The 25,404-nt window shown below is 54.7% G+C and overlaps 8 protein-coding genes across 8 annotated transcripts; 5 read left to right on the top strand and 3 right to left on the bottom strand.

Annotated features, from left to right (window-relative positions):
* Positions 1-155: 155 nt before the first annotated feature.
* Positions 156-1,443, top strand: NCS54_00512400 (THUMP domain-containing protein; the record flags this gene model as incomplete). The annotated part of the gene is made up of 5 exons (XM_053150639.1): positions 156-224; positions 343-507; positions 582-1,037; positions 1,100-1,240; positions 1,300-1,443. 5 exons carry the CDS (start codon positions 156-158, stop codon positions 1,441-1,443), a joined length of 975 nt encoding a protein of 324 aa, XP_053006614.1.
* Positions 1,444-4,720: 3,277 nt separating this feature from the next.
* Positions 4,721-6,289, top strand: NCS54_00512300 (Hypothetical protein; the record flags this gene model as incomplete). The annotated part of the gene is made up of 1 exon (XM_053150638.1): positions 4,721-6,289. One exon carries the CDS (start codon positions 4,721-4,723, stop codon positions 6,287-6,289), a length of 1,569 nt encoding a protein of 522 aa, XP_053006613.1.
* A 174-nt stretch (positions 6,290-6,463) lies between these two features.
* Positions 6,464-8,435, bottom strand: NCS54_00512200 (Hypothetical protein; the record flags this gene model as incomplete). Its single annotated transcript, XM_053150637.1, has 2 exons — positions 6,464-8,127; positions 8,183-8,435. The coding sequence occupies 2 exons, from the start codon at positions 8,433-8,435 to the stop codon at positions 6,464-6,466; spliced, it is 1,917 nt and encodes a 638-aa protein (XP_053006612.1).
* Positions 8,436-8,731: 296 nt separating this feature from the next.
* Positions 8,732-12,498, top strand: NCS54_00512100 (SMC-N domain-containing protein; the record flags this gene model as incomplete). Its single annotated transcript, XM_053150636.1, has 4 exons — positions 8,732-8,935; positions 8,991-12,239; positions 12,304-12,404; positions 12,456-12,498. Exons 1-4 carry the CDS (start codon positions 8,837-8,839, stop codon positions 12,496-12,498), a joined length of 3,492 nt encoding a protein of 1,163 aa, XP_053006611.1. The 5' UTR covers positions 8,732-8,836.
* Positions 12,499-12,765: 267 nt separating this feature from the next.
* Positions 12,766-13,588, bottom strand: NCS54_00512000 (Ubiquinone biosynthesis protein; the record flags this gene model as incomplete). The annotated part of the gene is made up of 2 exons (XM_053150635.1): positions 12,766-13,098; positions 13,166-13,588. 2 exons carry the CDS (start codon positions 13,586-13,588, stop codon positions 12,766-12,768), a joined length of 756 nt encoding a protein of 251 aa, XP_053006610.1.
* A 5,389-nt stretch (positions 13,589-18,977) lies between these two features.
* NCS54_00511900 (Hypothetical protein) lies at positions 18,978-20,890 on the top strand (the record flags this gene model as incomplete). Its single annotated transcript, XM_053150634.1, has 8 exons — positions 18,978-19,356; positions 19,420-19,472; positions 19,588-19,595; positions 19,645-19,738; positions 19,795-19,941; positions 19,997-20,048; positions 20,117-20,550; positions 20,606-20,890. The coding sequence occupies 8 exons, from the start codon at positions 18,978-18,980 to the stop codon at positions 20,888-20,890; spliced, it is 1,452 nt and encodes a 483-aa protein (XP_053006609.1).
* Positions 20,891-23,267: 2,377 nt separating this feature from the next.
* On the top strand, positions 23,268-23,912 carry NCS54_00511800 (CHRD domain-containing protein; the record flags this gene model as incomplete). The annotated part of the gene is made up of 2 exons (XM_053150633.1): positions 23,268-23,626; positions 23,687-23,912. 2 exons carry the CDS (start codon positions 23,268-23,270, stop codon positions 23,910-23,912), a joined length of 585 nt encoding a protein of 194 aa, XP_053006608.1.
* Positions 23,913-24,483: 571 nt separating this feature from the next.
* On the bottom strand, positions 24,484-25,010 carry NCS54_00511700 (Signal recognition particle subunit SRP14; the record flags this gene model as incomplete). Its single annotated transcript, XM_053150632.1, has 3 exons — positions 24,484-24,761; positions 24,814-24,892; positions 24,981-25,010. The coding sequence occupies 3 exons, from the start codon at positions 25,008-25,010 to the stop codon at positions 24,484-24,486; spliced, it is 387 nt and encodes a 128-aa protein (XP_053006607.1).
* Positions 25,011-25,404: the final 394 nt, after the last annotated feature.

Here is a 25,404-nt window from a genome sequence, read left to right as displayed (position 1 = left end):
TGATACGCTGGCACGTCGCGTTGAAAATCTCCATGTATCCACGTCCCTTTCACCTTACTAACACCAAAGTTTGCTTCAACATCCTCGCTCCAACACAACTCGATCAGTTTCAAGACCAATTGATCTATCTTCATTGAATTCCATTTCACAACATTATGAGTGACGGGGCAAACAAGCGGAAGCAAGGACCTGGGGGGAGCGGTCCGGCCAACAAGAAGAGCAAGGTAGGCCAGATGAACCGATCCATCCCACCATCAATCCCCTTTCTCCCACTCCTAGGATCCAAATCCCGTTTAGGTTACGAATGATTTGTCAGGATGAAAGTACTGATCATCTTCATAGGGAGGCAGCGCTGGCAAGTGGCAGACGCCACACCAAAAGGCCAAACAAACTGAAAAGGTGGAGTTGGGAAGAACTTTGGAGATCAACGATGCCGGGATCTGGGTCACATACGCCAGGGGCATGAAGGGCAAAGCTATGCGGGAATTCAGGGCCCTTTGTGACGAGGTATGTGACTCGTGCTCGTGCATGTTCCGTGTCTATCATGGCCCGGCGCACTCAACTGACTTGGGTTACTGCAGTATGGCGAATCACTGTTTGGGATAAAGCCTCCGGCTGAAGATGGTGAGGGTGAGGAGGAAGACGAGGAGCCCAAGGACATTGAGGCTTCTATCCAGCAGGAATTGGCCGGCATGGGTGCCAAGAAGCCCAAGACGAAGCAGTTCTTTACGCCCATATCAACTAACCTCGACTGCGTCTTCTTCATGAAGCTCCAGAAGCCCGCTGAGCCCCTCGAGATGGTCAAGCGGATTTGCCAGGATGCCAAGGATTGCCCGGACCCAAGACAGCGCAAGGTCAAGTACATCAACCGCCTCACACCCGTCTTTGATACAGACAGGGCAACCGACAAAGGCATCGAGCGCGTGGCGCGGACGGTCATGGCTCCATTCTTTGAGCTCAAGAGCGAGTCAGGAGAGGATACAACCGAGAAGGCGGCCGCTTCGCAGGATGATGGTGAGGGGCCTGCATCCTGCACGGTAAGGAACAGCCATGATTCGCGGGGATGCTTTGCGTGAAGCTGATCAGGTTCTGCCTCCAGTACGCCATCAGACATACCATCCGGAACCACACCGCTTTCAAGTCGAGCGTCGTCATCAAGATGATTGCGGATCTGGTGAGCCCCAAGCACAAGGTCAACCTGACAAGCCCCGACAAGGTGGTATTGGTCGAGATTTTCCAGGTAAGCGGCCCTCGCGTATTGGACCTATGGCTGCATCAAGAAAGCTGACTAGCGTTGAGACGTTCTGCGGAGTCTCGGTTGTCGATGGTAAGCAGTGGGAGGAGCTCAGGCGTTACAATATAAACGAACTGTACAAGTTGATCCCTCAGAAGGAGGAGGAGTCCGCAGGAGCCGAAGGAGCCGCCCCTGCCGAGTCGACGTAGGCTCCGGATGGCTCTCGTTGGGCACGGTTGGCAGGCATGTAACTTTGCGAACCGAGTGCGATCAACGTGCAAGATGAGTAGAAACCCTTTAATTACGGCAACACAACAAGAACCGACCGGGCGTAGCGGTCAGACGGGGTTGGTTGAAAGCCAGCATGTCATTGACCCATCAAGTATTCCATGGCTGTCCACAATGGCATCCCAAAAAGCCATGCTGGCCCGGCCGCGCTTCTGCATGAGTTCATTGGGGGTCACGACAGCCTCCAACAGGGAACACCGGTGCCCCCGACGACAGGGTTCCGTACCCGAGGGAAATAAAGGTCATACGCTGTCACACAAAGGATCGGTACCGGTTGGCTCTCTGGGGCGGGAACGGACATTGGTGAATAGATTGGCAGGCTATTGCCGCCAGAGCTCGTCAAAGACACGACAGAAAAGACAATATGTTTTTCAGCACTCAATATCAACGCCGACCAATCTGCAGAGTATGAGCCTCATGGGGACACACCCCTAGCTACTAAGCCCTGTGCGGCTCGGGTGAAGGCTTGACCGAGATGCAGCTCTAAGAGTATCCGTAGGAGCTTGGCCAGATTAACTTTTCGAAGACTCCCGGCTCGGTTACTGAGGAGTGGGACACGGGATGTGTCACTGAGGACGAAACCAAAGATGTGAAATGACTCTGGTCGAAAGGAATGAGGGTGGAGGGGATGAGTTGAATGCACCCAACAGAGGAATTGGATCCAGAAAGGCTGTTATACGTGCATTGCATCCAACACACGACGCCTTCCAACGAGAAACATGTGAGACTCGGTAGCTAAAACCCGGAGAAATTCCGTGCGGCCCGCATACGGGACGGGTGGTGTTGTTCGGGCCCGAAGACACGGGGCTTGAAGGCTTCGACTGGGATGTTTTGCTCCGTTGGTCTTCGAGGATGCCATTCAGAGTCCTTTTGATCGAGCTTGACTTGAAGCGGTAGCCATGTCCGCCGTGGCTGGGGGGCCACGACTGGAGACCAGGGGGCTCCACGTCTGGCTGCGAGAAAGAAAAGAACCTGCGGTGACGAAAGAGGCGACGTTCGAAAACCGTCCAGGATTGGAAAGGCGAGAGAAACAAGACGGGGTCCCGAGGAGAAGGCGAAAGAAGAAGAGAAGGGGAAGAAAGCCACAGAAAACACCACACGAGCGAGGTTGCTGGGATGCAGGGTTTCGCGGAATGCGCGCTCAAGTCAGCTTCGCTTGCGGCAGCCAATCATAAATTTCCCGACTCGCTTCTCGATGCACGCCAGAGGCCATCCGTCCCCCATGTGGGATGGTTAAGGTCCATCAGGCATCCAGCTCTTTCTTCTCCAGTTGCAGGGGGGGCCAGGTCGTGCTGCAGCAGATCAGGAGCGTTTTGGTTGTGGCGCAAGAGGCGATGTGACGCTTCTCGAATGCCCTTCCTCATGGTCTTGCCGTTCTCTAGAAGGGGGTTTTCTTGGATGTTTGATGAAAGGGCTTCAATTGACGTCGGGCTGAGCCAGACCAGAATGGGAATTGGCCTCATGGCGGAGCCGGATCAGTTCCCGGTCCGTGACCCTGCCGTCGATCACGCCTAAAGAGACTACGCTACGTAGCGTAACCAAGTGATGGTTCGTTCGTTTCTTGTTGGTTGACCAAGCGAAAGCGAAGCGATAGGTTCTGGTTCTGCAACAGAAGACGGATACAGCACAGAGCCGCTCGGTTGGGTTCAAGGCTGAAGGGGAGGGGGCGTGAAGGTCCCGTCGTCTAGCCTGTCAGATCAGGCCAGGCCAGTCAACCTATGCATCTGCATCTGCATCTGCATTTGCAGTTCGCCCGTTGTATGCTGTGCCTTCTCTTCGGCCGTGTTCCGCTTCCTCTCTCCGACCCCCATGGAGAGAGGCGTTCCTGGGGCCTCTTTTTCCCCCAATATTTTTTCAATAACAGCAACGCAACTCTCGCTAGCCCGGTTCAGGTTCTAGCCCGCTCCCCCTTGAGTCGACCCTTTGCAAACGCCTCTCGCCTCGGCTTGGCCGTTCCGAGGATAGCAGGCGATTCGTCCTGTCTGTCTTTCCTATGCCGGGCTCCTACATGTCATCATCATCTCTCGTGCGCCTCTGCAAACGAGACTACCCGCTGCTATATCGTCGTCTATTGACGCCCCCCCTGGAGACAGCCAGCGACCGGTGAGCTCAGCCATGCATCCTGGGCTGGGCCCCAGAGTTTTTAATGGATGGGATGCTTTACTACTCTCCGTTCCTGAACAGGCACGTCGTCACGTTCTACTGTAAGTTAGTTGGCGCTCGCCTATATCGACCATTTGCATGTCCCGTTGCGCCCCCCCGCCAGCCCAGTCCAGTCATCGGTTCTCCATTCCGCCCTTCTTGATCAGTCTGTCTACTGGACTGGACTGTCCAGAACCAGACCAGACCAACCCAACCCAGCCCAGCCAGCCCTGTCATGGCTTCGAGGGCTCATGCGCCGTCTCGCTTCTGTCTCGCCCGTCATGAGTGAGTTTCCTTCTCTTACCGGCGGTGACATTGCCCCCCTGTCCCCGTGATAACTTTGCCTTCCCCGTATAGCAAATCCTCATTTCGCTGTTGGTTCCAAACATCAAACGCACCTATATACCCACCCACTGACAGTACACCCACTGATATGCGTCTTGCCCCATCTCGACAACTCCTCCTTGTCTAGCCTCTACCTCCCTACGCACGAGGCGTTCCCAAGAACCGAAGCCAACTTGCATCGCGGGAGCTAACACGTCGTTCAATCGACCCACCGCCTCGCATCTTGGAGTGTGTGGGCGGCATTGTCGTCATATCCCTTTCCGCGTCCCTGTTGTATCCATCCCATCCCATTCTCGCCCGCTCTCGGGTTCTTATGGGTGACTAGTACTTATCATTCTATTTATCCTCACTCTTTTCCCCGGTCTCCTTCCTCTTGGGTCGTAATCGAATACTTGGCGCAGCAAAAGACAAGGGCTCTTGCAAGCGTTCGAGACCCCCAACACCACCACGGCCACTTCTCTCGACCAGAACACCTCTTTTTTGTCCCAGTGTTGCAAGCCTATCCTTGTCAGGCATGCACCGAAGACATAGTCCATCCTCGAATCTCCCCACAGCAGGCTGTTGAATCGGTCAAGGGGTCAAGCATCCATTCCCGCAGGGCAACCCCATCTCTTGCAGCAGCAGCAGCAGCAGCTGGCGTTTGAGTAGCTCTCAGCCCCTTCCCCATTAATTCACTCCCAAACTACCTCTTTCTTATATATCCTCTTCCCCATGACTCGACCGTCGTACCAATGCACCGTTCGGGACGACGGCAGTCTGACCCCCTCGTCCCAGTACGTTGCGCAAACCTGCAACCTTGTGCGCGACAATATCCCCCGTTCGGCCCGAGACTTCTTTTCTGTTGATCCCTCTACCGCTTCTTCCTCTGCTCCCAAATCCATGGCGGCTGCTCCGCCCGAGAAGTCAGTCCTCTCGCTCCTCAACGGCATCAGCCCTCGCTTGTCGGTCCAGGAGCTGGAGGTTGTCCCCTCGGCTCGACTACAACGCCTGTACAATGTCAAGGTCACCGAGGGACCCAGCCTCTTACTGGCTCTGCCTCCCCCTACTGTCATGCGACTGCTACGTTCAGAAAAGTCCTCTATCGGTTCTGAGGCTGCCGTGTTAAAGTGGCTTTCTGCTGTCGCCAGGGAGAAGAAGACAAGTCCAGCATCAGGCCCTAGGGAAACACTAGGCAGGGCCACAGGGGACTCATCAAGCAGTGAACGGACGACCCATTCTCTCTCAGGATATCTACCCATACTAGTCCGGCACGAATCAACAGGTGGCGGTCTGGCAGTCGAGTACAACCTCAGTCGACCATCACGGGGTGTAGTAGTGTCTGCCCTCTCAAAACCTCTAACTCACCGCGAACGGAGGATTGTGGACTTTCAAGTTGGTCAACTACTCCGTCGGATATCAACGCAGATCTCACCAACGAGGAGATTTGGCATCGCCGCCGATGTGCTGTCGGTACCGCCTTCGGTCGTTCACAATCCAGCGAGACGCCTTGAGGGCGGGTTACACGAGTCGAGGGGTGCTGAATCCTGGAGGGTGGCATTTCACAACTTAATGGAGGCTATCCTGCGAGACGGGGAGGACTTGACTATTATGCTCAATTATAGTACTGTCCGACGACACTTTTACCGTTTCGAACACCTACTTGACGCAGTGACGAAGCCGAGACTGGTTGTCTTGGATGCTGGGGAGGATTCGAATACGCTGGTGATACGGCCAGGTGATGGGGCCAACGGGAGTCAAGCAAAACTAATATCGGTACGGAAAATTCCAGGGGGTCCGGAGCAGGGAGAGAATACATCGAGAGACGACAGGGCGGTCGAATCGGACGATGAAGACGAAAGGGAGGAGTGTACAATCAGCAAGGGGCAGATCGAGGTGACAGGCTTACGACAATGGAGCGATTGTATATTTGGAGACCCCCTTCTCGCCTCAGTCTTCAGCAAACGACCACGACCTTCGCAGGACTTTTGGCGTGGATTCGACAAACCACTCCCAGGAGATGAAAGGGATCCAACCCTCATCGAGGACACACCCAACGCCCACATCCGCCTCCTTCTGTACGAGTGCTACCACGCCGTCGTCTCGCTCGTGGGCGAGTTCTACCGGCCGCAGAACGACGGCGGGAAGCGCGAGCTGGCTGCGCGAAAACACCTCGGCGGCGTGTTGGCTCGGCTGGAGGAGCTGGACGATTCAGGGGGTCAGCGGCGCAGGCGCATGAGCGGCGAGATGTCGCCAGCCAAGAGGCCGCGGTCTGGAGAGGATGAAGATGATAGTGATGACTAACGCTGGTTCGTCTTGGGATATTGGAAATATTGAGGCGTTCGTGGTGGGTGGGAAATACACATACGACAGGTTCCGGGTCATGATGCAGCGATTCCATGTAGAACTCACGCCCCAGAGCGGAGGGGCCAGTATAGAAGACCAAATGAGTTAAATTCACTTTTTAATGCCTTATCCTCATGCCCTTCCTTTTCCCTTTACTGTTCGGCTATCGACATCTTTATCCGCGTCTTGACCATTCTCATCGTCTTCATCTCGCGGCAGCTGGAACCCCATCATGCCCAGAAGATTTCCCGTCGGGCCAGCCATACCCGCCTGGCTCTTGAAGCTCTCGAGGAGGTTCTTTGCCAGGTTGTAGTCAATGTCGACGTCCTCCTCGCTATCCTCGTCCTCCTCAGCCACGTCTGGCAAGGGGGTCAATCGACTGCTTTCACCGGATTTTGGGCTCTTGTCCTTCAGCCGAGGGCGTTTCTCCTTGGCTGGGTCGAGTTTCAAAGCGCCATGTGAGTTAAGCTCGGCCTCAAACTCTGTCGTGAGTTTCCGAATCTCTTCGTCTTCTACCTCGTCGTCGCCAGAGCTCTTGGGTGCGGACTTGGGAGACTCCTTGGGTGATTCCTTCTTGCCTGGGGTTGGAGTTGAAGATGGCAAACCCATCATTTCCCTCATCATCCGGGAAAACTCCTCCTCATCGAAGCTGACCTCTTTGTCCTCGGCATCACTGTCTTCATCCGAAAATTCATCGTCGTCATCGTCGTCAAAGTCCATCTCATCGAGTTCCGCGCCTTCCACCCCCGCCGAGTCATCATTCAGGAATGCTTCGAAGCGAGAGACGATCTTGCGTAGGTCAGACTGCGTATTCACGTCGCCAAAGCCTGATTTTTCGCCCTCCTTGGCTGCTCCTCGCTTTCCATCAAGCTCCTTTTCGAAATCCTCATAGTTGATGTCCATCCAGGCTTCACTGTCATCACGAGTGGCGTCTCCCCAGGACTTGATATCCTGATCCGTAGGAAGAACATCGTCACCGTCCTCTTCGAGGTCTTCGAGGACGATTGCCAGTTCTCTCACGACCCTACTCTTGCTCTTTTCCGCTTTGGCGGCCAGCATTTCGAATCCACATGTAAGCTTCATTCCGATATCGAGCCGGGCTGTGATTTTGTCCGCCTCGCCTGAAGGGGCCTCCTTCTGGGCTTTCTGGATAATGTCTTGCCATGTCGGTGGCGCATCGAAGCGCTGGGAACGCAGTTGCGCGAAGAGCACCTTACTAAATCGCACCGATACTGTTATGAGATCCCGAGGCGGAAACACGGGTGGTTCAGTAGGTGAGATGATGCGCTTGAGTGCGATGGGATCTCGGAGGTAAAAGGCCTCCACAGCGGGGGCCACGGACTTTGGAAGTGAATGTAGAACGTATGCCAGCTTCCTGGGTATTGTGACGAGGGAGTGATGAATCGATTCGGTGATCTGTGCTGGGTACTTCTCCAGCCTGTAGAAAGCCTCGGCCTCAACGAATGCTGAGTGAACGAGAGCATCTGGTTTCGTCTTTAGAGCCTCAATCGCGTCAGGAAGCGTGAGGTTTCGGGGCTTGAGGTTTTTTTCATTCTTGACCGGGATGATCAACAACTTTCCGTCATGAATCCAGGTTCGATTGTTGTCGATCTCCGGGTTGAGCCACCTGGGCAGCACATTGGCTGCTTCAACGAGGAGGAACTCGCCGTCTGTGTCAAAGACTCTGATCCAGAGTTTCGGGTGTGACTTGGTGAGTTCTCTCAGGATGTAGACAATTAGCCACTCGTCTTCGACAGCGTCACCGTAGTCTGTGATGCCGTGAAGATACACCAACCCTAGCAAGGATTAGCTAGCCAGTCCAGTGACTTCGGGTGTGGCGTAGGCCCTTGCCTTGCTCATTCTTGAGGGTGAGGTTAAACTCGTCCTTTTGCCAGATGTAATCCTCTGTAAGTGAGGTGGCGAGGTCTATAGCCGACTTTCTCACGGCTTCGATTTGTGAGAGTTGTCTCCGAGTCTCCAGTTGAGGGTCCAACACGAAGAGGAGATACTCTACACAGTTGTCGGGAAGTTGATTGACGAGTCCCGCCTGATCCCCCCCCTCAGAGGCAGTCCCTCCCTCAAAGACCGCCGATTTCGAAGACATATTGAGTCAAACTTGAAATGTCAAGATTACGCCCACTTTAAGCTCTTAACTACAGGGTAAGGTATGCTGCTCGAGAGAGCTTGCTGCGTCACTCAGTTACATGAGCGCTAGTCCTAATTAGGAACAAAGAAAAGAAAGCCCCCCACCTTCACGACACGTCCAGGCTCAACGCGTAGAGTGTAACTTCCCTCAACGGATGCTGGAAGGTACCTCCTTCTTTGCTCATTCACCTCTGGGAAGTGGACAACGACTCCCCCCCATTAATAGTTAATCAAGGTCGCGCGTGCACAAAAACGATATTTTCCTCATACAAAGTTCTTCAGCTAGCGATCAATCCAATTCATCAATCTCCCGGTGCCCCGGGAATCGCAAGGCCGTGCGCATCGCATCGCATCGCAACCATGGCACCCACCAAACGACCACGACCACTTGCCGGGCAGGATGAGGACGATATCGTCGAAGTCCGGCAGGCGCGCTCACATCTCCGACCAGAGGAAGCCGTAAGATTCCATCCCAAACTCCTAGTACATCCGTCTGACCAGGACTGCCGCACAGAGGAAGCGCGCACGAGTTTCCCTCGACGACCGAAGAAGAACGGAACCAACGCCCCAGCTCGACGATGTATCGAGCTCCGAAAGCGATGAGGAAGAGACCCGAGGTCTTCCAGACTCTCCACCACAGACTCAGTATGAACTCATGCGAGATGCCGGCTTCAGGCATCTGCAGCACACCGATTGGGATGATCAGCAGGCGACACAGAAACTGGCAAAGAGAGGCACCACACTCGGCAACAATATGGTATCCGAGAGCGGCATCGTCGAGAGCATCACTTGTTACAACTTCATGTGCCACGAGAGACTGCATGTCGAGCTTGGGCCACTTATCAACTTTATCGTCGGTGAGAACGGCAGCGGGAAAAGTGCCGTTCTCACTGCTCTGACACTGTGCCTCGGTGGCAAAGCCAGTGATACCAATCGAGGAGGCAGCCTAAAGTCATTCGTGAAGGAGGGCCGTGAACAAGGTAGCTTGGTTGTCAAGATCAAGAATGCAGGATCGGACGCCTACCAACCCGACATCTATGGCGAGAGCATCATCGTCGAGCGTCACTTTTCTAAAGCCGGTAGTAGTGGATTCAAGATCAAGAGCGCCACTGGCCGAATCATCTCTACCAAGAAGCAAGAAGTGGAGGAGATCTCCGAGTGGTATGCACTACAGATCGGCAACCCTTTGACGGTCCTATCCCAAGACAACGCACGCCAGTTCCTCAACGCAGCATCCCCAGCCCAAAAATACAAGTATTTCGTCTCCGGCGTCCAACTGGAACAGCTGGATAACGACTACAAGATGTCACAGGATACCCTCGACAAGACTCTGATTCTCAGAGAGGATCTGACTTCCAAGATTGAGTATGTCAAGAAAGAGATGGAGGAGGCTGAGCGGCTTGCCGAAACCGCCCGAAAGAACGAAAGCCTACGTGAGAAAGGACGGCACTACAGAAACCAGCTAGTCTGGTCCCAAGTTGTGGAGCAGGAGAGACTGCTTGAGCAGCGTGAAGCCGAGATCGTGAAACGAGATGAGCAAATCGAGGAGGCCAAGAAGTACTGTGAAGAGATGACTGCTGCCCTCGAAACGGTGGATGAGAAACTCGAGAAAGTCAAGCAGGCTAAGGAGGTGCTTGAGCAAGACCGAGATACCTTTGAAGGACGAATCGCCAGGGCTGAGGCTGCATTCCAACAAGCCTCGAAGGATGAGTCCGAGTTGCTTCGAGAGGAGCGCGATGCTCATCAACGCCTCAGAACGGTCAACGAAGACATCAAGGCCGTCAACCGAAAGATAGTGGAGGAGGAACGTCGTCTGGGCCAATCAACAGGCACTGCTCGTGCGCAGAAGGATGCCGAGCTTGCGGAGGAGACAAAGAAGGAGAAGCTTGTCAAGGAACACTTGGAGGAGGCTCACCAGAAAGTGCCTGACCTCCAAAACAAGCTCAACGAAATCGAAAATAGCTTGAAGAAGCTGGCACACACCAAGGATTTGAAGCGAAAAGAGATTGTTTCAGTTGAGCACCAGGTCCGGGAACTCCAGACGACATCCAGTGGGCGGCATGGTGGCTACGATAGGGACATCACCAACCTCGTGAAAACGATTGCGAACGACAGTGGCTTCGAGCAGAAGCCTATTGGGCCTATTGGTGCCCACATCCGATTGTCCAAGCCTGAATGGTCTGGCATTCTCGAGAGAACTCTGGGAGATGGCCTCAATGCATTTGTTGTCAGGAGCAAACCCGACCAGACAAGGCTCTCTAGTATCATGCGTCGACTCGGAATGAGGAAGCAGCCCCCAATCTGGATCGCGTATGGAGGCAGGATTGACACAAGCAGTCAGGAGCCAGACCCCCAGTTTGATACTATCCTGAGAGTGCTCCAGTTCGAGGATGACATTATCAGATCGCAACTCATCATCAACAACCAGATCGAGAAGATTATTCTTGTCCGAGAGCGCGTGGAGGCCGAAAGGGTTATGGTTGATAATACCCCCCCCCGTAATGTGGCTGCTTGTATCTGCTTCCACGACGGAAGAGGCAAGCGAGGATGGGGATTGAGAATGACGAACCGAAACGGCTCTATCGGCACGAGCCCAGTCCAGCCAAGTAACGCGCGTCCCAGGATGCAGTCAGACTCGGCTCGACAGGTCGAAATGCAACAAGAGAATCTGAAGCAGCTGGGCTTGGAACTTGCCGAGATTAGTCGCGATGACCGCCAAACCCAACAGGCGGCTCAGCGATGTAAGACTGACCTCCAAACTCAACGGAGTGAGATCCGGAAACTCGAGAACGATCTCCGCTACGCACAGGCTGCCATCGAACGCATCTCTATGGAACTCGACGCGTTCGAGGGTGTCGATGATCGACTGAACATCCTGCGTGCTGAGCTTGACAAGAAAACAACGGAAAAGGACGAAATCGGAAACCAGTATGGCACCATGAGACTGGCAAGAAGTGATCTGAACGCGAAGAAAGAGAAGGCTAGATTGAAGCTCGAAGAGGAGAAGAATGAACAAGACGACTTCCAAAGCCGGGTCAACAAAGCGCAGGAGAAGATCAACTCGGCCGAGGGCATGAGGCGTGTAGCCGTTGCCAACAAGAATGATGCCTTTGAGCGAGTCGACATTGCAAAGAACGAGCGACGGCGTGCCGAGGAGAGGCGAGACGCCAAGGCCGAAGAAGTTGCAGACTTTACTCGACAGGCTTCCGAGATAGCAGAGCGTGTGCACATCCCCGATGGTGAGACACATAACAGTATCGAGGTCAAGTATAAGAAGGTCCGCGAGCAGCTCAAGGAGCGCGAGAAGCGTCTTGGAGCGACAGATGCCGAGATCTACGAGCGTGCTGCGGAAGCTCGCACGCGATATGAAGATGTCATGAGGCAGACCCGGGACGTGGACGACACCATCTCATCCCTCAAGCGAGCCATCGAACACCGACTCCATCTCTGGCGCCAGTTCCAGCGACAGATCAGTGCTCGCATTCGCATTCAGTTCAACTATCTCCTCAGCGAGCGCGGCTTCCGTGGCAAGATTGATCTGGATCACCGGGCCCGCAAGGTCCTTATCCAGGTTGAGCCCGACGAGACACGAAAGAGCTCTGCTGGAAGAAACACCAAGACTCTGTCCGGTGGCGAAAAGTCCTTCTCGTCCATCTGCATGCTTCTCTCAGTATGGGAGGCCATTGGTTCCCCGATTCGCTGCCTGGACGAGTTTGACGTCTTCATGGACAATGTGAATCGTGCCATTAGCACAAACATGCTGGCAAGTGGACATAGGCAGGAAGAACGTACAACAAAGACTGGTAGCTAATGTGATTGTTAACTAGGTGGACGCCGCTCGCCGCTCAGTCTCACGACAGTATATCCTCATTACGCCCAATGCCATTGAGGGCCGGGCTCGCTTGGACAAGGATGTCAAGATCATTCGGTATGCCATCCCTTTCTATAGACGAGACGTCTGCTAACAATACTCCAATAGACTTACAGATCCTCGCCAACGAACACTTGACGAGTATACATAGAACATCTAACGAGTTGTGTTTTGGGAGTTAGGGTCATTTCGAGGCGCTTAGAAGGGGCATTAAAAGGACGGCTCAGGCAATGGGGTGTTTTATAGTGATACCAGACGCAGGCGGGATGGGTATTTCACGGATTGGACTTGATAGCATAGCGGGCTCTCGTCAAGACGTCAATGTTTGATGATGAATGCGGTTGTACATGGCTCATACACTATCATACAGGCGATTCTACGGTTTTCTCTCTTTTTACACAATGAACCCATATTGATCCTAGATGCGGACTCCCTTGCTCCTTAGCACGTTGACGCCCGCGTTGAATGTGAACCCAGCCCACTGGCCAAAGGACCCGACGAGGCTGCCGAGTGACTTGACCTCGCCTAGCCTTCGCTGGAGGAATTGTCTCGTCTCAATGAAGTCGGGGGATCGGTCGTTGGTCATGAATAACTCGCTCGTGCTGTAAATCATGGAGAGGCTCGCGCGCTTCGAGTACCATGAGGGGTCGACGGCCTTGTCGCCAGACAGGAACCAGATCTCGTCCGAGAGCTTGGCAAGCTCCTTGAGGGAGGCGGGGACGTAGCTTGGCTGAGCCATGATGGCCAGGGCCTGCGAGACAGTTGTGAGTATTTATGTCATGTATAATTGCATGGTGTCCATTTCCAGATCGACCTACCTCTTGCCAACGATCCAAGACCTCCTTGTTACCCATGAGTCGCTCCCATGTCAAAGCTTCCACCTTCGTCGCAATTCCAGACTGGTCGTTCTCGGGAAAAAGCTCCTTGCTGCGGGCTGCCAGCGCCTCGCGCTGTGTAGCAAGGTGATATCGGATCAGGCCAAAGGCACCGTCGGGGATGACACTGGCACTGATGTCGAGATAACCCGCGTCTCGAGCGCCGAGTCCAAGGGTCTTTTGGGAGAAGCCATGCTCGGGAATGTGCTTGTACGCAGCAGAGAGAATGGCCTTCTCGGCATCGCCAAAAGTACCGGGAGGCGGCGGGTGGTCGTATGAGTGGAAGGGTCGCTGGGCGAGGCGATGAGGCAGTCTCGAGGCGCGCAGGACTGAGGCCCTGGGGACGATTCGAGCGGACGCCGACATGGTGGTTACGGCCAGAGTCGATTACGGACACGGATCAATGGCTCCGAGGGAGCAATGGCGGCGCGGCGAGGGACGGACGAGATTCGGCGAGGCTGTGGATCGTCCGTTTTGGAGATTCTGCGAGTTTGATGCTGCCATTGTCTCGATGCGGTTTTCTCCAATAGCAGCGGCGGAAGGCTCGGGGTGGGGCGAGGCCGAGGAGCTCGGGCCAGACCCGGCTCTGCGGTGCTTCCATTCTCGGGGTCCGCATTTGCGTCCCGGACTCCGTAGGTACCTGACCAATGTACCTCCCACTTCAGACCCGGCGGCCGATTCCAGGCACCGCATACAGTGCGCGTCTCGCTCCATCTTGCTTAGCTAGCACATGGTCTGTTGAGCGATGGATGGAAAGCCCCTCTGCTCAACATTTGCATGATCCAGGCGTGCTTGCTCCTGGAATCGCATGATGAGTCGAGGACCAGGAAACGTCGCGCTAACAGATAACTCCCCGAGGACTGCTGACGTTCTCTTACTCAACAAAGCCCGTGGCCCACGGATTGCGCTCTAAAATCGACGGCGCCCGCAGGCGTCATGGTGATGGCGGGGTCCATGTTGGTGTCGTGCTTACGGCCAAACTGTTGCGTTTCCATTCCTGCATTCCCAATGGTCGAGGAACCGTATGTACGGAGCCGGCTCTGGTCTGGTCTGGTCTGATCTGATATTCCTGTACGCGGAACACCATCGAGGCCCTCGTGTCCTCGGGCCGTGTCTTGCTGATATGCGAATGTGCATGTACCAGGGCCGTGGTCGATGAACCATGCCAGGCCGCAACAGTCACGCCCACGGACCTGCGAAACTCTCTGACCTGCCCATCCTGCTCCTCCAGACGAAGGTCGCGGCATGACTATAAGTAGTTGCTCCACATCAACTGCTGCCAAAGGTCTGAGCGTCGCTAGACCCATCGTCCAGGATCCGCCGGCAACCTTGATGATCGGACTTGATTGAAGCGGGAGATGCAAAAATCACTGTGCTATCACAACAGTTGACAGAAATACTGACACAGTCTCATTGCAAGAAACCTGATAAGCTGGGCTAGTGTTTGTATCGTCTAGTCCTGGTGCGTAGTTAATATCCGCAATTCTCAAGGTCTGGTGCCATTTGTTAGTGGGATTTCGCGGTGCCAAGACCCAAGATCGAGAACCTTGATTGTCAAACGATATCTCGAGTCCGGACATTGATCCGTGGTCCGGCCCAGTACGGAGCAGGCTTGGAACCAGCGATTGTCCCCCCGGCAAGACCAGTTTCTGGCGTGCTAGTTGCAGGACTGTACGTGGTACCTGGCAATTCCGGTGCGCTCTGTTCCGGTAATGGAGGTCACATCGACGTGCATACGTACTGTGAGGTGCCCCGGCGTAGCCAGCAGAATTTGCCTTGCAAGGAGCAGCCTGTCTTGAAACCTGTCAATCCTCTCCCCCTCAACCTGCAGTGGCTTGAGCGTAGTCTATCTGCCCCTCAATATAAAATCTTGTACAGGAACATGTTGACAGGTTCTCATCCGCCATGCCATGTTTCCTACCTGCACCCCGTCCATACCTGGCTTAGAGCCTGTGATGAGACATGGGAACCTGTTCCGTGATCCGTTAAAGAGGGGTTAGACATGACCAAGCGGCGGGCCATTGGTTGGCTTCTTCCGCAATGTCGAGTGATGGCTGTCGTGTAACGGCGAGCTTTTTGTAACGGAATCAAGGTGAAGGGAACACAGGCCAATCATGCTTCTTGAATGGGAGCCCTTTCAGCTGTGCAGGCCGTGTCCGATTCGAGGCAAACGCAGACACAGTTTTGAAAGTGCCCGGTGGACTGTCCGGCCAGGCTCTTCCCTGGCCATGGTCTCTTCTCCCCTGCAGTGTTCCAGTGCGGGCTTGATGCCAGTGATACCGAGGAAGCATGGGACATGGGACACATGGGGGTGAGTGCCTGGCAGGGATCTACTAGGCTAGCTGCCACCGCGGTAAAGTCGGGTCGGGGAGATGGATGGCAGAGGCTGAGTGCCAAAGAGACGATCTTTACTTGGTAATGTCGTCTGCAACGCGCCCGGTAAACGCATGGCTGGATTGACAATGCCATGCGAGCAGCTGGGCGATCAAAAAGTGCCGTCTTGTGTGTGCGCGCGTGTGTGTACACGGACCTGCCATGGGATGCAGAGGGTGGGTTGCAAAGGAAGCATGCCAATGTACGAGGTGCGGGATGTGGATTCGAGCTGCAGATCCGGAGAGAATCAGAGTCGTCCAAGTTGAGGCGCCTTGACTCTTTGTTCCTGGCGCTTGTCAAAGCTGATCCGTGTTGGGTTGTCACCGTTGCAGGATATGAGCCGCTGCCACCGAGTTAATCGCCATCTAATAGCCATCTAAGGCAAAGGCTTGCGGGATGATGAAACTCAGATGCAGTGCCAACCACAGATACTGAACTCGATGAGTTCAATGGCTTTGACTCTGGTACGTAGCACAAACATGTGTGTGAACCCTGAGCAGATGCGGACAAGGGGGTTTGCCTGCACTAATATCTGCCCGCTTTGAGCGCCTTGCAGTCCTGGTCCACCGGGACAGCCAAGGACCATTCCCTGGCTGGTGCAGTTGGTGTTGACGGTGTCCCGCGATCCAAGAGACAACCAACTGCCGTGTTCGTTCGGACGACATAGACTTGTATTGCCTGAAAAAGATGCTCAAGTAGATGAATGGGTGCCAGTGGGAGAACATGTTCATGCCAAAGGGATGTGCCCCGAGAAGGAGATAGAGGCCTTCCTTGGCTGGGGGAAGTGAGCTGGTTACCCGTCCAGCTTATTGTGTAAGCGGCGTGAGAGGACTGCTTAGTCGCCAGCCTCACCTCATCATGAAAGCGGGCTTGCCTGGAATCATCACGGCTGGTCCATGTCATTTGAGGTCGAGCCCGAGCGAAGAATTGTGCAGAGTGATATTCAATGGATGGATGATGGGGATGGGATACGAAAGCAGGGCTGTTGGATGAGACTCGAGAAGGAAGCCAGCAGCCCTAGTGCAAGGCAAGTAACCAGGGTATGTGCCTTCCTTGCTGTCGAGCGGAAGTCTCAGTGCGATGGGACTCAGCCTGAGGCCTAAACTTTGTTGTAACGGGACTGTCAACCTTGATTTGGATACCAGAGTGAGATCTGTCAGTAAGAGCATATGGCAATGGTGTTTCTACGTTGATGCCCGCAGTCTCACGATCCAATGCCGGCCGTGGTGGTACATCCGAGATACATGGATACCTCCTGCTCTATGATATGAGTGTCTGAGTGCTAATAATGTCCGGTTATCATGCTCATGCCCGGTAAGCTCACAGTGGATCCCATCGCGCCCTTCCCCCTGGCTCCATCCCTGCGCCGCCTTCCCATTCGCCGCCTGGTTTCTTCCCATCGCATCAACGCGTTCTTTTCTTTTTTACGACCGCAGAGCCTGGGAAGTCAGCACCAAGCACACGGCCACCAGAGCCACGTTCGCCATCCCTCCACCGTCCTCGCCGTCCTCTTACCGTTCCTCTCCCATCCTATCCCATCCATCGCTCGCTCCAGCTGTCTGGATCTCGCCGACCCCCAAAAGGACACTGTACCAACGCCCCAGAGGTTGCGGGAGCCGACAAAAAAACCAACCCCATACCATCCATCCATCCCCAGCGAGCGACCCGCGTGTTGCACGCCCAGCCCAGGTTTTTCAGCCAGCCAGCCTGGACCCAAGCAAGCCCACGCGTGTGCCGTGAATCACTCGGTGCTGCAGGTTGCTGCTTGTGTTTTATGCGACTGCTGCTGCTGCTGCCATCCTTTGGTTGACCGTGGACCCGTGGCTTGTTTTTGGTCTCGCCCGAGTTTTCTGCTGCCCCCATAGCTACCTAACCTGCCCGTCCGTCCCTCGCTGTCCTTACCACGACGTGGACACTGTCGACCCTCCGTCTCCGCTTACCTCCGCCGCAACCTACCTCTCTCAGAACCGGTCGCGCCCGTCGTTCGTCACCCGAACTCGCACCCGTCACTCACCCATAACGCGACAAGGAGACCACCCACCCCCAACCAAGTAGGAGGTTTCTGTCCTGTACGTCCGGACGTACACACACGCACGCACGCACGCAATAGAACACACAGTCACAATGGGTATGTTCGTTGGCTTTTTCTTGATCCCCCCCTCTGCGCCTGCCTTGTCTGCCTTTCCATCCATCCCGGCTCGCGACGCTGCTGCCACAAACGCGCGTCTGTCTGCGCCTGTCTAGCAACGTGTGTCGTCGTCGACGGCTTGATGCGCATCTGCACTTCTCCTCGGCCACGGCCTCTCGAGGCTGGGCGGCTTGAGCCTGCTGCGGTCGCCTTGCCTCAGCCTATCTCCCGAGCCTGAATTGAGCCCAATTCACCCCATGCCTGAGCTTCCTTACTCCCAAGCCTGAACACGACAGAGCTTACGCCTGACTTCGGGCCTGGCTGGTTGCTGCTGTGCTGTGTCTGTCTTGCTGCTTGCTGTATCTGCGCCTGCACCCGCACTCCTCGGAGTGTCTTCATCAATCAATGTGATACCACCTCTTGCTTGATGCAGCCTCGGAGCGTCCCCATTCCACTCCGACAAGCTCTTCGTGCCGCCTCTTCTTTTTCGCGTCGCCTTTCCTCATCCACTGCATTATCAAACCCCCCTTACGTGCATCACTCCGCCAAGGTCCACACCACGCTGCCACCACCCCTCCACTACAGCCCGAGTGCTCTGCCTTCTTCGACCAAGCTACCCTCACTCCCTGTTATTTCAACCACTCTCTCCTCTTCCTCGCCCTTTTCGCCGTTTGCGCGTCTTTCACAGAGGTTCTATCCTTTCTTCGGTTTCTTCAATTCTAACGCTCACCTTTCAACAGCTGACACAGGAGATACCTACCGGCCCGTGAGTAAACCTACTATTCCTTAAGCTTCCCTTCCGCTGCCTTATCTTCCCGCTTTGCACCTGTCTCTTGCCGCTGGAGCTGCGCGCAAACGCTGTCTTCCCGTTGCCGAGCAAGTGCGGCCCCCCGCGCGATTGCACCACGGCCTCTCGCTGCTTCTGGTCTGGGGCTGCCTGGGCTGGGCTCCCCGCTTCGCACGGGAACCCAGATCGCTGCTCTCGATATCTAAGGCAAGCTCTCGGTCGGCTCCGCTCATCCGAGATCGGCCTTCGCGCGACGCGCTTCACTTTCTTGTGCTGTCGTTATTGCGTGCGCAAATCATCTCGTCTGCAAGAGTCCTGCTGCCGCTGTTGCTCTTTCCCCCCGCGTTCGCAGACGGTGATTCACAGACGTTTTGCGCGCGCAGCCTTGTTTTACCCGAGACAGCCATACCCCTCTTCTTTCAATGCTCCAACACGGCCAACCTGCCTCAACGCAATCCAGCTTTGGCATGGAATCGCCTCATTTTGTCCCTGCTCCTACTGACACTCATCAGCGCGAGAGGTCACGATCTCCTCGCAGACGTTCCAGAAGCCCCGAACGGACACACCGACGCCGGTCCTACTCCCCCCGCAGCCGATCAGCCAGCCGGGACGATTATCGACGAAACCGTGATCGCTCGCCCATGACTAGCACAGGCGCCCCAGGCGGAGGACCAAGTGCAGGATACAGTGGACAGGCTCCCCATCGATCATACGAGGAACGAGCCGCAGCTCGAGAACAAATGATGAACAACATTCGCGAATCCTCCCAGCAGGACCGCCGAGTCTACGTCGGCAACCTTTCGTACGATGTCAAGTGGCACCATCTGAAGGACTTCATGAGACAGGGTGAGGCTTTCAATGCCGCGGATCGCCGGTGGAAAACGTGGGACTGACGAGATGGCCATCTAGCTGGAGAGGTGCTCTTTGCCGACGTGCTATTGCTTCCAAACGGAATGTCGAAGGTGGGCTTCATCGCGTAGTCTTTTTTTGGTTGGCTTTCCTTTGTGGTTTTCTCCCTCTTAGCCTTTATGGATGGTTGGGTTGACGGGTTGGGACGCTGTCCTGGGTTGATTGTAGGGATGCGGGTAAGTCTCATCGTTCCCGGCGGCTCCGGACTGTGCTAACAATTGGCAGAATTGTGGAATATGCTACACGGGAGCAAGCCCAACAGGCTGTTGCCCAACTGAGCAACCAGAACCTCATGGGTCGCCTAGTCTACGTGCGTGAAGTAAGTGTCGACATTCTCGATGCGAAGATGATATGAAGCTGACAATGAGACTCAAGGACCGTGAGGCTGAGCCTCGGTTTATCGGAGCAACTGGCGGCAACCGCGGCGGCTTCGGCGGTGGCATGCCTGGCGGCGGCGGATTCAACCCCGGATACGGCGGCGGTGCGCCTGGCGGCGGCGGTCGTCAGATCTACGTGGCCAACGTTTGTTCCTCCCAAATTCTAGCGCGGCTCGTGAATGATTGTTGACTCCATATAGCTCCCCTTCAATGTAGGCTGGCAAGATCTCAAGGACCTCTTCCGACAAGCTGGTATGTGCCCCGTTGCTTCCACATTTGAGTCCATCATGTGCCGGGCTCGTAGTCTAACCTTTGTCTAGCCCGAAATGGTGCCGTGATTCGCGCCGACGTCCACATTGGACCTGACGGTCGTCCCAAGGGATCTGGCATTGTTGTTTTCGAGAGCCCCGACGATGCTCGCAACGCCATTCAGCAATTCAACGGCTACGACTGGCAGGGCCGAGTCCTTGAGGTTCGCGAGGACCGATATGCCGGCAGCGGTCCTGGCATGGGCTTCGGCGGCCGCGGCGGCTATGGCGGAATGCGAGGTGGATTTGGCGGAGGCTTTGGTGGCCGTGGAGGATTTGGCGGGGGCCGTGGAGGCTTCGGCGGCGGCTTCGGCGGCCGAGGTGGCTTCGGTGGCGGCGCAGGCGGTCCCGGCTTTGAGCCCCCTGCCAGCTCCGTCCCTCCTAACCCCTTCACTGACTTCGCTACTACTGGTACTGAACGCAGTGAGACCATCTATGTCCGCAACGTAAGGCTACCATTCGATCATCACCTGGTTTGGTCACCTCGCTAACTTGGCATAGCTACCCTGGTCGACTAGCAACGACGATTTGGTTGAGCTCTTCACCACCATCGGCAAGGTGGAGCAGGCCGAGATCCAGTATGAGCCCAGTGGCCGTTCCCGCGGCACTGGTGTTGTCCGCTTCGACACTGCCGAGACGGCCGAGACAGCCATTGCCAAGTTCCAGGGCTACCAGTATGGTGGCCGTCCCCTGAACCTCAGCTTCGTCAAGTACCTAAACCAGGGTGGTAACGATGTCATGGATACGGACCCGCATGGAGGCTTGACCCAGGATCAGATCATGTAAGAGGGCGGTGGTGCATGTCCACCGGAACTGGGCGTCGGGCGGCTATGGCGCTCCCAAGCGATGACGGTTGAACATTTCTTTTCCGGCAGAGGTGACAATCGTCTCCCTTTGCTTCGTTGCTTCTCTACTGGAATCGTTCTTTCTTTTGGTCCCATTTCTTTTTTTCACGCTGGCAACAAAAGTTGGAGGTTCTCGACGCCAGGGTCTTTGCGTACGGATACGCGGTCGAACTCTACCTCGAGGATGGATCGACGCTTTTAATATGTTGAGGGACAACTGGCGAGGAGGTTTAAGGGATTCACTCACTGAACAGCACGACCGATTTGACCCCTCCTCGAAATGTTGACGACGGCGCCAGCGGCATCCAGGAAGCAGGGGTTGTTCTGTTCGTTGAGTGAATTGAAGGGGCGACACCTTGGGGCGGAGCCCTCACAGATGGTCCTACCCTACCTAGAATGTAACTCGAGTAACTATCTGATGGTATTCAAGAATGATGGCAGGTGGTTTTGGTGAAAGGGGAGAGCGTAGGATATGTGCGGACGTGCGTAGCATCTCGGGGCGCATGGCAGTTTGTCGGGCCGGGTGAGCGATTCTAGTGAAGGTTGTGCATGTCCATCATGGCTGGACGATGATTGCCGGCGTTGAGGAGTAATCTGGCCTTGTCTTTGTGCACTATAAGTAACGAGGACGAGGATGGTGACTGGTGAAGGTCATGGCCTCGGCGTTGGTAGTAATAACGACGGTGAACATTTTCATCTTTGGAATGAGAGGTTGATGCTCCACGCAGCGCATCATGAAGTGCTTTGGGGCCATGCGCAAAAGGGTAGATGCATTCAGTATGACGCAACTCAGTCCTTTCATGAGGCGCTGTCTGTGGGCTTGCGCAAGTGCGCCTTGCTGCATCTGATGACCTTGTGAAGGGTGATTATTTCCAGTCGAATAGGAGGAGGATGCCATAGAAGCTTACTTGTTCTCAGAACCAAACTCAATTCCGCCGAATGGCTGTCAAGCATATGCAAGTGAAAGTTGATATCTTGATGACATTCATGGCTGTTGGAACTGCATCTGAGATGAGAGGCGGTCACTCATCGGGCATCAACGAGAAGAACATCTGGGAGCCATGAGAACTCCCATCATCAGACAGGACGTTTTGGGAAACGGGGTATCGAGATCGGCAAGTGAATCAGCCAAGATAGGCGGGAAGGAACATGATCACTGAGGCCAACAGCTCAGAAGAGGCCGAAGAGGTTCGGAGCAGTGATCAAGCTCAACGGCCAAGTATGAACGCTTGGTAAGCGTTAATGAGTGTTTGTTTCGCACGGCAACTCTGTCTGGCATATCTACCATCGTACCAAGCCGGATGCAAGAGTTGCCGTCCTCCTCACGGCCGTCGATCGACATCTGCCAAGGACTTTGGCTTGTCCGATTTCATTCCTCCACTTGGACGACTAGATAGACTTGCCGACTAACAAGGTAATCCCACACGTCCTTGTTTGACAAGCGGGCCACGCGGCACCAGGGAAAACGTCCAATGGCAAACTGCCGTGGTCTCGATCAAGACCCAATTAAGCTTCGAAATAAGCTTGTCTTAAGGTGGCTGTCCCACCTCGGGACCTCGCACATCCGCAGCGTCCCCCTACCGACGCCAAGACAGAGATCGACTTGCAATGTTTTAGGGCTTTCCTCTGCCTCATACCCAAGAGCCAGTCTTGCGGAAGTATGCGCCGCCGTGCAAGGGCGTTGGCTGGGCTGACGGAGGTGGTTGATGCCAAGGTTAGCCCTGTGCTACGTCGGGAGCCGTGTCCTTTCGCAGCATCAGCATTCTTCTTCTTCCGTGGAAGTCTTGAGGAGAAAGAAGTAGGATCCTCGGGATATGGATGCTAGCAGTGGCTGTGAGCATTTGTTAGCTCCAATACCAAGGCGCTTGTGAAAGTCAGGGAGGTGCCCGTGATGGTGTTTTTGGTGAATGTCTCTTCTGCAAAGGGGCGGTATAGCAATACTGTTTCCGACGATAGAATGAATACCTGCGTGAGAGAGATGATGGTAGCGCGGCTTGCGCAGGTGGATTATCGGTCTTGGCGTTGCTCGCAGTTCGGAATCTCTTCCTCTGGCTCTGTATGGTTGGAGATGTGGATCGAAGGCTTGCTTTTGGGGTTCAGCATAGTCCTGGACTAAGATTGCGATGACGTTTGTTGAAAGGTTGCTTTGATACCGCTCGTATACTTCAGAGGTGTTGTCAGTAGCTATATAAGAGGTGTGAACTGGCATTGATTGCTCTGTCATCCTCATCAAGCATTAGCTCTCAGACCAAGATCACCACAATAACACAACCTCGTACTCATCCTTCTACTCAAGCCAATCACTCCTCTGAGACAAGATGAAGTTCTCCCTCCTCACCGTCGCCCTCGCCACTCTGGCAGCCGCCTCGCCCATGCCAGAGAATGAGCAACACGAGAAGCGAATCCTGGGCCTCTTCAAGCCTAAGCCCGCTGTCCCATTCACATTCACCTCGACCTGGGAGGTCAAGGCCACGCCCGGAGAGGTCGTCGACAGCGAGAACAAGTTCACCGGTGGTCTGGCCAACAGCTGGGGTCTCTTCAAGTTCGGTATCAACTCGCAGGAGGACATCATCTGCTACAACATTACCCTCTATGGATTCCGCGGAGAGTATCAGTCTCCTGCCAACACGGCCACTCACATCCACGAGGCCGCCAGGGGCAAGTCAGGCCCTCCTCGGTAAGTCTACACGGGCACCCTTCACGGAACTGAGAGAAACTAACATGGCGTGCGTTCTAGCATTGCCTTCCCCAACCCCGTCGGCGATGGCAGCTGCCGCACCTCTATCGGCTGCCTCCAGGGCCCGTTCCGTACAGGAGTCATCCAGAACGGCAAGGACACTGGCGAGGGATTCACGCTCAAGCAGATTGAGAAGAATCCTGCCATGTTCTTTGCCGACACGCACTCCAGCCTTGCTGTTCCTGGAGCTTTCCGAGGACAACTCAACACTGGCCGCCGCTCCTAGAGCTCTGCTCTCTGGCACGCACTGGTAATTTCTAATGAGGGAGTCGGGTAGCAGAAGTCTTGTTTTTCATGCTACCGTAGCCTTTACCTGTTACATTATTTTAATCCATTTCAACGTTACGCATACATCCTCTTCCAATGTGATCCATCACTGTAGCCGGGAACAACTGTTGAGATGGTAACTAAATGTTGGTACGATGCTTGTTCTTTGCCAGGGTTCCCAGCTTGGTCATTTGCAGCGAAGGGAGAAGATTAGGGATTTGCCTCTTGCAGTGGGAAAGGCGAGTGATCTTGGCAGAACATCTATTGGCAAAGTAATCGACTGCACTCTTAACGTGACTGCTCCGTGATGCATCCCTGGGAAAGCACTCTGTGCATCAATGGTGCTGCCATGCCCCTGGAGGGCTACTCTCGCCTTACAGTGAGGTTAATTCACCCATGCATTGTAGAGGACTGATTATAAAGTGTTTTGGTGGTTGCGGGGGTATCGCACATGATTTCATTAGTCCATGGCATATCATATAACCCTTCTTTGCTTGGTCCGATGATTTCTCCTTTCAAAAACCTCAAGTTTAAGCCGCAGCCTTCTTCTTCTTTGCCTTTGCCTTCTTCTTGCTCCGGTCCCTGGGCTTCAAGGCTGTCATGCCCGCCTTGCATACGTCCGCGTACCGCACGTAAAATGCCTCCAGGTCCTCGGGATTCACGACAGTCGTGAGCTTGATCTTCTTGGCGCGCTCCTTCTTCCCCTTGGCGTTGGTTGCCCGGATGATGAGAGGGAGAGGCTTGCCGGGGTGCAGGTCTGGTGAGGGCTCCTCCTCCGAGGGAGCGGGGATGTCCTGACCGTAGGTCACTGGCCAAGGTTTAGCAGGCATATCTGAAGCTCGTCTTTGAAAGTCACTTACGGCGTTTCTGGCTCAGGACGACGGCGCCATGATCACTGCCCTTGCGGTGGTCAAAAAGCTCAGCCAACTTGGCGAAGAACTGTCATGTGTTGTCAGAACCATGGCCTCATTAGAGCACTGCGCGGCTAGCCTGAGCGAGTCTGCGACTATGGGGAAGATAATCATACCTCATCATGGCTAATACGAGGTTCGGCCATGGTAAAGAGAAGTGAGCCGTGGCCAACAAAGGATAGTGAAGAGTGAATGTTGAACGACGTTGATGAGTTTCGGCCTTGTGCCCCACCATACGCTCTGAGGACTTCCTACGCAGTACGTAGTACCAATATGTGGCGCACTGTGTCAAGGAGAAGGAATATACAAAATATGCACCGCTGTCGCCACCAAACATGGTATCCAAGACCCACTGATTCCTTCTTCTCGGTACCACTTCGGCAAAGGCCGGATGCTTCTCATAGATGTATTATTGAAGCTTGAATCAGTTCTACCTAACTTACTGCTGTGTTATTGCTGTTCTCCTCCTCTGAAGAGCCTCATTATGGGGCCTTTTGATGAAGCGGCCTTGAGGTAAGAAGGACTCATGGACTTAACCAT

The sequence above is a fragment of the Fusarium falciforme genome, chromosome 4, assembly GCF_026873545.1.
Source record: "Fusarium falciforme chromosome 4, complete sequence".
In the NCBI taxonomy this organism is placed as follows: domain Eukaryota; kingdom Fungi; phylum Ascomycota; class Sordariomycetes; order Hypocreales; family Nectriaceae; genus Fusarium; species Fusarium falciforme.
Note: the sequence above shows the minus strand (reverse complement) of the source record. Positions and strands in the feature narration are given on the sequence as shown.